Source organism: Leucoraja erinacea, chromosome 3 (assembly GCF_028641065.1).
Source record: "Leucoraja erinacea ecotype New England chromosome 3, Leri_hhj_1, whole genome shotgun sequence".
Classification (NCBI taxonomy): Eukaryota; Metazoa; Chordata; class Chondrichthyes; order Rajiformes; family Rajidae; genus Leucoraja; species Leucoraja erinaceus.
In genome coordinates, this window is record NC_073379.1 from 63,849,343 (window position 1) to 63,859,418 (window position 10,076).

General features: G+C 44.7%; 1 protein-coding gene across 1 annotated transcript; it reads right to left on the minus strand.

Annotated features, from left to right (window-relative positions):
* Nucleotides 1-3,680: 3,680 nt before the first annotated feature.
* Nucleotides 3,681-9,876, minus strand: dmrt2a (doublesex and mab-3 related transcription factor 2a). The gene is made up of 4 exons (XM_055632816.1): nt 9,721-9,876; nt 8,730-9,195; nt 7,909-8,011; nt 3,681-5,039 (listed from the first exon to the last, which is right to left on the minus strand). Exons 2-4 carry the CDS (start codon nt 9,072-9,074, stop codon nt 3,952-3,954), a joined length of 1,536 nt encoding a protein of 511 aa, XP_055488791.1. The 5' UTR covers nt 9,075-9,195; nt 9,721-9,876; the 3' UTR covers nt 3,681-3,951.
* Between the last annotated feature and the right edge of the window lie 200 nt (nt 9,877-10,076).

Consider the following 10,076-nt stretch of genomic DNA (forward strand, 5'->3'; position numbering starts at 1 on the left):
GGTTATCATTGAACAAAAACTGTTTTGTTTTTTTTGTTACTGTCCCGAACATTTTGATTTTGTGTAAAGGATTGTTTGCAAAATCGCTGACACGTGGTGTTAAAGGAGATGCGTGATGGAATAAGGTCTTGGCATTGTCCCCTCAGTGCCGTGGTGAGGCAGGGTCGGAGCAGCATAGCAATCTCCTCCATCCATTGCTCATCTGAACTAAACCACGAAGGAAATTGGAAAGCGGCATTTTGTTTCTCACTTTGTGGGTTTGTGGGCAAATTGGTCCCTATATAATTGTATCTAATATGTAGGAAGTGGATGAGAAAGAGATAACATAGAGCTCGTGTGAAGGAGTAACCAATAGTCAGCGTGGACTCGATGGCTCGAAGTGTGTGCTTCCATGCTGTTCTCCAAACTAACTAAACGCATGATGAAACACAGTGCGAAATACTTGCATTGAAATAGTGCCGTTTGCAATTCGACTCGCTATGTCAAATCCTATAACGATGAGAATGAGTGGGAGTCCTGTCGGTTTTAGGGGACACTCATGCCGTGCAGGCCTACAGGCGCCAGAGAAGGGGGGCAGATAGACGGCGTTTATTATTGCATGCACCGCTTTTAAACTTCAGTGATCTACCATAGGCGGCATGTTTTTGAACTTCACAATTAGAACGTGCAATAAACAACGTTATTTGTCCAATGCTACGATTGACAAATAATATGTCTTTATCTGAGGGCTATTCTCTTCATGGCTATGAGGAGATATGAGAGTTGGATACTTGTAAATCCGTGTCAGAAAATCGCAACTTCAAACTTCGTTTATCGGACCTGCTCAAAAATCTCGGCGACAGTTGTAAAATAATGCCCCATAACAAGAGTTCTGGCTGTACATTCAATACATGATGAATTCAACAATACTGAAGCAGGTTGGCTGGCCATGTTCACGCTTATTGTTCGTAGGAACTTGCTGTGCGCGTGTTAGTTACCGCCTTTCCTAGATTACCACGATGATTTCAATACAGAAACATTTCATTGACTGTAAATTACTTTGGAACATTCTGGGGTCGTAAATGCAAGTCCATCTTCAACATGTCCTGCTTTCCAATATCCCCTTTCGTTTGTCCCCTTCACTTACCTCAGACACAACCTCCCTCTCCAGTCCCACCCCCTTCTCATATCTCACTATCCCTTCTGATCTTCCCCCTTGAACCCTCAGCAGAAGCCTTAGCTTTGCCCCGACCATATCAACAAATTACGAATTCGAGGATGTACACAACTATCACTACCTTCATGCCCATTTGATTAAAACAAGGTGTACTCCTAATCCACCTGCCCCCCTTGCCCTGACTGTCTATCCTCAGTCCTTTGCGAACTGCTTACATGAGGTTGCCATTTTTACTTTTCAGGGAAGGACACATTCTCTCTTTCTAGCCACCTTAAAGCATCTGCCCACGAAGAACCATCCCTGATATTTTAATCATACTAATTAAAAAGGTGTTTAAGTGTTGGAAACTGACTTCTACCTCACAGAGGCCAGATGTAAACTCTTAAACATCACCTCATACCTCCCTTTGGATTATGATCCAATCATTAGGCTATGATCTACTGGAGTCATGCACCACAATTCCTTGATGGATCTTCTCTCTGCAGCCTCTGACCTCAGTGTCCCAGCCTCCTACAAACCACTTTGATTTTCTGTCTGAAATCTGCAAATAGGGCTGCCCTTGCAGACTCCCTGTTGCCCCAGCCAACATATTCCTCCGTAACTTGAATCTATCCTTTCTCCTCTGGTCCAGTCCATTCACACATATTCATGACACATCTGATGCCCTAAGGCATGTTGCCATTTCATTGATTTTCCAACAGGCTCATCCTTACCATGGACATGCAATTTCTTGCACTTCCATCCCTCAGCAAGTTTGGCTAAAGCCCCTTTGCTTGTTCAGTGAGAAGCGGCCTAACCAGTTACCCTCCACTAATGCACCCATTCACCTGATGAACATGTTCTCACACTGAACAACTGTTCCTTCAACTGCACTTATTTTCTTCTCATCTAAAATGTAGCCCAAGGCAGTTACGAGGGCCTAAGATAAGTCTGCCTTTTGTGGAATATGTGGAATAGTCTTTCTTTATCCTACGTGGACCCACTTCCTCAACCATTTTTCCGTGATGACAACATTGTTGTTACTCCCTGTACTCACATAGAATAAGACAATTTAATTTCCTTTGCTGCCAATTTCCATCTTGCTCTCATCTTCACTTTATCAATATCTGACGCTTTTCTTCCCTTTCTGGACCCCTCTGTCTCAGGAGATATGTTAGTTACCAATATGCATTACAAGCTTAATGATTCCCACAGCTCTCGCCACCTTTCATCTTGCAACTTTATTCCATTCTCACAGTTCCTCCATCTTCATCTTACTTTATCTCACGATGAGACTTTAAATCCAGGTGCCTCTGAAATGTCTTCCTTCTTAAATCATCACTTTCCCTCCACTATTATGACCAAACTCCGTATCCAGATCTCATTGATTGCACACACCTTTGTTCTCACCCCCTCTCCTCTATGGCATAACAAGCACACAGCTTTCCTGGTCCTCCTTCTATCTCACCAGTTTCTGTATACACCACAATTTTAGCCACCTTCAATAAAATTTCACCAGCAGATCGACCTTCTCATCTCCTCTTCTTGAGCATTTCATGCTGCCCATTCCCTTTGTGACTCCATAATCCATCCCTCCACTCCCACCAACCATTCCCTTCTTACAGCACCTTCCCGTGCAACTATGAGCAATGTAACACCTGTCCTCTCACCTCTCACTTCCCCCAACCAGTGACCCAGAAAGTCTATGCAGGTAAAACAGTGAACTTGCACTTCTACCAACCTACTCTATTACATTCTGTGTACAACATGTGCTCTCCTCTCTATTGGGGAAAACAAACACAAATTGTGTAACCACTTGGAAAAATACCTGTGTTCAATCTGCAGGAGCCTTACACTTTAACTCATTCAGTCACTTCCACTCTGACCTATCGGTAGGTGGCCTATTGTACTCTTAGAATAAGGCCCAATGCAAGCTTGTTGAACAACACCTCACCCTCTGCCTAAGCACCTTGGAGTTTTCTGTGCTCAATGTCAAACTCTACAAATTCAGATAAGACGATTTCTCAGACTGAATCAGGAATTCTTCTGTGATTTTGGCTTAGCTTGTTTTTTTCTTGCTATACACAGAGGACATGCCCAGCCTGGCTTGGTCTTGCTCCTCCTGCTCTGCACTATGCAACTCTTACATTCCTTTGCCTCTGTTATCACTCTCTAACTGCTCCCATTTACTCATTGACCAAATAATTGTCTCCAATTGTCTACATCATGCCCCCATGGTCACCCTTTGTTTTACTCGACCAATGCTCCCTGCAGCTTATGGGGCTTCCGTTGTCTCCTTCTCAGGTTGAAAATCCTTCGTCAGAACTGAGAAGTTAACCCGGTCCTCGCCCCACAGATGACACCTGACCTGCTGAGTATTTCCAGCATTTTCTGTTTCTCTTCCCACAGATGCCGCCTGACCTGCTGTATGTTTCCGCATTTTTTGTTTTTGTTTTAGAATTCCAGCAGCATTTTTTACCAGCAATTCTATTTTCTAACGCATTATTTTACTGTATTCAGTGAGAATAATATTTTAAGTCTCTAGTTCCAAAATATCTTTTTTTTATTTTAGCTATGCATTTGCTTTTCAGTGCAGAAAAGTTTGATATTTTGTAATTCTCAAAAAAAAAACCTCAAGATATCTTTAAATATACTCTCGCAACATGAAAGATACACGGATCATGCTGAATTCTGTACTACAGAACAATGATCAAAACAAATACATCACAAGCACATTTACATAAAAGGCAGTTTTGGTCTCGAAATTTAACTGAAAGCTATTTTAATTCTAAGCAGTACAGTTTGGAATAGGGTGTTCATTGATAAGTACGAGTTAGAGACGGCGAGGGCCGTTTAAGGATCGATTCAACAGAAAACGAGAGCGACTCGGAAGGTGATATTTTTGTCCCCACTTGCTTAGAAACCATCAAACCGTTCATATACTTTTCGGTGGAATTTTTATATGTCTGGTTTTCTTTCATAGCTTGTTCTCTGTACTTCCTGGCCGCCTCTTCGAGGATATCTTTACTGATGAAAGCTTTCAGCTCAGATGCAGGTTTGTCACAGTGCACCGGTTGACCGCTGGGCTGCTGTGTCAGGAAGGCTTGGCCCGAGTTCAGCTTCACTGGAAATAATGGCTGGGAGTTTTCTATGCTGGCCTGGTTGCCCGGTGGCTGCAGCGGAGGTGACAGGCTGCCTTCGGAAAGGTGCGAGGGGCCTTTCTTTGGCGGAGAGAAGGCCGAGCAGGGCATCTCCAACGCCGGCTGGAGAAGCGAGGTCACCTCTCGCAGTTCGCCCGGCGCATGTTGCATCTCCCGCGTTTGTCTTTTTGGCAAATCTTGGCCATCGTTGGCCATATGACTTTCCAGCACCGAACTTCCTTTAGGATCCCAAACAGCTGCGGGTTTGAGACTCTGAAGGGAACCACTGGCATTCAGGAGATACTGTTGGTATAAGAGGGCGTCGTTGATGCCTCCACATTTTGGCCAGACCATCAGCCTCGGGGCCAGCGGGTACTGGCGATAGGTGGTGGCCACGCTTACGTTGGAAGATATGAGTTCCACTGCTCTGTCCGACCCCGAATACTGCATCGTTCGATCGAGGCAGGAGGGGATAAAATTGCAGTGCTGGGGGGGTTCTTTGGCAGCTCGATCAATCTGCGGGGCCGTGTAGTTGGATTTGCAGGAATTGTACTCGGCTGCGTGGACCATGCCGCTGGGAAGGAAAAACGCGGCGGCGGCTTGGGCAGCCTCAATCATCTCCCTCTCCTTGTACTCTCTTTCCATCATGATGCTCTCCAACTCCTTGTCAGCAAAAGCGCGCCTCTTTCGCATCCGGTCACTAACTGGAGGGGGTAAGGGCGGGCTCCCTCTCATGTATGGGTCATGTGCGACTGGCCGATAGCCTAGAACACAGGAGTAATCAGAAAACAAAGTGAGTAGTTGGAGATAATTGACGTGGGAGAAAGGGAGAACATCATTTTGTAGAAAGTAGATCAATAAATGAACAAGGGACTGCGGATGCCAGTTGATACCAAATATAGACACAGTGGTGGAGTAACTCAGCGGGGTCAGGCAGCAACTCCGTAGAAATAGGATGGGTGATGTTTTGAGTCGGGAGATCAATAATTGTGTTCGGTGCAACCTGAAGGATAGACCCGCATTTGACAATCCCAGATCGCATTGTTGTGCGTCGAGGCGCGTTCCAACTATGAATCTTCTACATGGTAGCCGCATGGTAGACTGAACAAAGATATCACTCTCCTAAATGATGGGGACAACCTAACTCCCTGGCCAAGCACTTCGGCATACCCCGAATTAGGACCAGCACGTGTAATTTATGTCAAAACCAACCGAACTACAATTATAGACTTTTTCTTTCAATTTCCTCTTACTTAAATCATTTGTGCTTCCATAATTTATCTGCTGGTCGAGCAGCGCCAGAGACGCGGGTTCGATCCTGACCTCGGGTGCTGTCGGTGTGGAGTTTGCTGTTTCTCCGTGTAACTGCGTGGGCTCCCACCGGGTGCTCCGATTTCCTCCCAATTCCCAACAAGTGGCGGTTTATAATTCACCCCTGTAAAAAATATCCCTAATGTGCAAGTAGTGGATGCGAAAGTGGGCCAACAGAACTAATGTGAACGGGGTGGTCGATAGAAGGCGTGGACTCCGTGGGCCGAAGTCCCTGTTGTCATGCTGTATCTGTAAACCAACAATTAAACCGCTTCCAGACAGTGGAGGCGTTTCAGCAGGGTGCTTGCTGGTGGAAGGAGAGTGGTGCATTTGACAGCTGCCGTACGTGTTCGAACAACGGGCTGGCGTAATGGGCTTGCTTTTGCATACATTACTTATATTTGTTATGATATTAGAAATATTAGCACAAGACCCAATAATAATTTAAAAAATCTCCAGTGGTCTTGTCTCCCTGTGATACACGGAACCATGGCCATATGAGGTGCAGTGCAATACTGGAGGTTTTAAAGTTAGTTAAAATATGTCACCTGCCCTGTTTCAGCTTTTTTGACAGAGGCCAATATTAATAACTCTCACGAGGCCGAAAGCTGCCATAGCCAAGCGTTGTCCATTCCTTCTCTCCGGGGATGCTGCATGTGCCGTTGAGTTACTCCAGCTTTTTGTGTCTATCTGTAGCCTAGCGTTATTCGGCCGAGTGACCCTTGGACCCTTCCTTGTATGTTGTTTCCACGTTTATAATAAATATTTTCAGTGAACATTACCTCCGCTGTTGGACACCCTGCCTCAGAGGTGTCCAACAGTTGTGTATTACCGGCACTGCTAGTTACTTCGTCAAACGGTCGCTGGAAACTACGTTTAGAAATGCTCGCGAAAATAATACCACGATTCTATGCCGACCGTTAGCTAATCCTTTACATATACACACACACACACACACACAAAATGAAGTTTTCCTTTTCTCATGTAACAAACTAAACAGTGGATGCAAAATGAAGCCCAACTTTCGGGCTTAATATGTCCATTCGTTCCTCCACCCGCCCCGGCCAAGTTAGGCACAGATGGTGCTATTTAGAAAGGAGAAGATAGATTCTGCTTTGCCGAATGTTGACCGGATGACAGGTGATATCCAGTGTGACAATCCGTTTCTTATTTATTGTCTCGGTATTAAATGCAGTCTCCAACAGTTAGAACTGGAAAGTTTAAATCGCGCTTCCTTTCCACCCTCCCTTTCCTGTCAAATGGCAATCGTAGGAACACGGCAACGCGACGGTTCTTCTGGTCACGTCAGCTGAAGGTACTGCACTCTGGATTCATGTCCTGTTAATAGTGTGTGAGGATGTGAATAAAAATGCAGCCATCCGTACCAAGAATTTAGCCGCTTTCTGAACCATTAGATGATCCAGCAAAAAAATAAAAATAAACTATTATCAGATGCAATCAGTAACTAGTTTCAGCAAGTACATTGGACACGAGGCTGCAAGGGGAGCCACGCTGTTCTCGGCTTTCATAAATACATTGGATATTATCACGTGTAGTAATTCCAAATTGCTGGTTTATATTGAGGTTTAGGTCGTCTATTTCCCTACTTGCTTAAACCATTACCCGGGTCCCGAAACGAAATGTCACCTCTCCATGTTCTCCAGAGATGCTGCCTGGGCCACCAAGTTACTCCAGTACTTTGTGTCTATTGTGTAAGCCAGCATTTGCAGTTTCTTGTGTACCCATCTCAGTATGATCGAATTGGTGTCACTTGCTGGCTTTGTTAATGTTAATACTGAGTGGGCACCCCAGCCTCGCTCTCCAGCTCTTGACCTCGTATACTGTCAACCTTTGATTAAAAAAAAGGTATGACAATTGGAAACATTCAAATGATGGTAGTTTCCGAATGAACAAAGATGTCCCCGTTTTTCTGATCAACTACACCAACAATTCCGTGCTCGAATTATTGTTGAAGTTACCTAATCCGACTCCTATATTTCCACCTTGTCGTGAAACTACAAACGTCACACAAGCGCGGAACACATTAATACAAATCAGCTTTCTACTTTTGTCACATTCATTCACCATTTAAACAATATCTAAAGCAACGCATAAAAATGCAGCGGCCCACATTACCTTCGATCGAATATAAAGTACAAACATGCTCGTGTAGTTTTTTCAAGAGTCCCTCTCTTATCAGAACAATACTATTGATCAACCTCTTCAACCCATTCACCCATCTCTTTCGCTCACCCGCAATCTACACTTCCTGGATAAAAACATTTTCATTTTTACGGCTGTTCACCGAACTGTTGCGCTCACCTTCTAAAATGCTCTTAGCCAGCAGGCTCGGTGTTCTCAGGTGCCTTTGGTATACGGCCCTGCGTTCTGCCAGGTTGTGTTTGCTCAACAATCCTTTCTTATCCTTCAAATTAAAAAAAGAGGTCGTGAAAAGAACAGATTTGACAATGTAAATGTACAGGTGGATTGAGAGACGTTGGTTATTGTGATCCCATGTTAGTGGGATCTCACAATGGTGTGATCACAAATTGCAATCGAAACATTGCAACCGATTAGTCTGGACTGGCGGAATGCTTGAAGTTACATTAAATGGTTGAGGGATTGTTGGCAGCTTCACTCAACTCGGCTTCTAGATATTTTATGGAGTTGCAGAAACTTAGCGACTGAACTGTGATAGGGCTAATGTTTACGCCGATCAACTCTATGACTCGATTTAACAAAAACACATAATCATTAGTCAACTACCCGCATGGATTTAACAATGTGAAGGTGCACTGGGTGATCATTTTTATATAATGTACTGGTTATAAAATCAAGCATGTAATGTTCAAATCAAGCACCAGGAAACCAAACGCCTTCACTCTAACGCGATCTGCCTCTTATAGTTCGTTCCTATAGATCGATGTCAACTGGACCACATACAAATTCAAATCAAATCTTCCACGAAACATAAACGTGGGCAGACAAGTTATATCACAAGTATTAAGTAAACGTGGAAATAAAATGGAAATTGACCGACTGGAAACGCCTAGATCAGTTGAATTTCTATCACGCAAGCACTCTCCGGGTATGATCGTCCGTCCCGTCCTCGTAACACAAGCACCTCGCGGGTCCCAGCTCACCTCAGTAGCCTGCTGCCTCCGGAGCGCCACCTGAGCTGCCATCACCCTCTGCCTCTCCACGACCAGAAGACAGTTGGCGCACTGACAGTCCCTCCATCGACAGAATCGCTTGTGGCCCTTCAGACATGACACCACCCCATGATTTCTACAGCGGGCACATTTCGGGGTACGGCTCAGTTTCCTCTGCTCTCCGTTGGCCCCCATGTGTTTCTTGCTGATCTCGGCCGACCCATCTTCCCTCTGGCCTGACACGACCTCGGGCGAATCGAGCAAATCTTCATCTTCCACTTCCAAACTCTCCACGTCTATTTCCACCTCCAATCCCTGCTGGCCAGTAGTTTGCATTTCGATCTTTGATTAACTTGGACGTTAAAAGCAGGGTTGAAATTGTCCTTAGTTTCCCCTACTCCCTCTCTTTTACGGATCAATGCACAACTGGCGAGATTCGTAACCTGAGATGGCGTCACTGTTGGGAAACATAATTAAGATACATTATCAATAGAGCAAGATGCACTTGGCAGATTCCACCCAGGTAACGATAGCATGTAGACTGGTCAATTGTTAGTCGTCATCTGACTAGCCATCAAGATAGACTCAAAGCAATCAAATCATCTCTCGATTTCTATGCAACTTTTTTTTTTATAGGGACAACATTCTTTTATTTTTAAACGTAATTCTAACCTGGCGAGGAAAGTGTGAGCAGCAATTACACACTTAGAGCAACTTCACGCTGTGTTAAAGTACAGAAAACCACAGTCGTTAAATTACATTACTGATTTCATATAAGCTACCAAGTGTCAAAAATCACGTTATTTCACATGTTACATCGATGCTTGCGATCACCTTACAGCGATTCTAAAGGTCGTTTCAGCGGGGTTTCACTATCTTGAAAATCTTTAAGTAAACCTGAGCAACTCTTGCAGATAATGTTCACATCCGCATGGGCGAGAATCATCTCGCTTACATCGTCCAAATCAAAGAAAACTTTCACCTGAAAGTTGCTTGTGCTGCACTTTGCGTGGTGAGTGCAGCGTGGGATGATAGTCAGCCTGTTCACAGAAGGTTGGGTCCGACACTGTCTCTGGTGCTTTAAGGGAAACCCGGGCCGGCGGGCGGATCGTCAATTACCTGCTTGTTTATATCAGCACGGGGTCAAAGGGGACGAGCTAGCCGATTGGATGGCCCATCGGCAGGCGGACGCTGATTGGGTGCAGGCGGCTTCCGACAGGCTGGGAGAGAATCAATTCCATTGCCCTGTTTCTACTGAATATCTATTCAAATATAGAGGGGACATATATATATATATATACTGCAGTGATCAACAAGAGACGAGAGACCACTACTGTG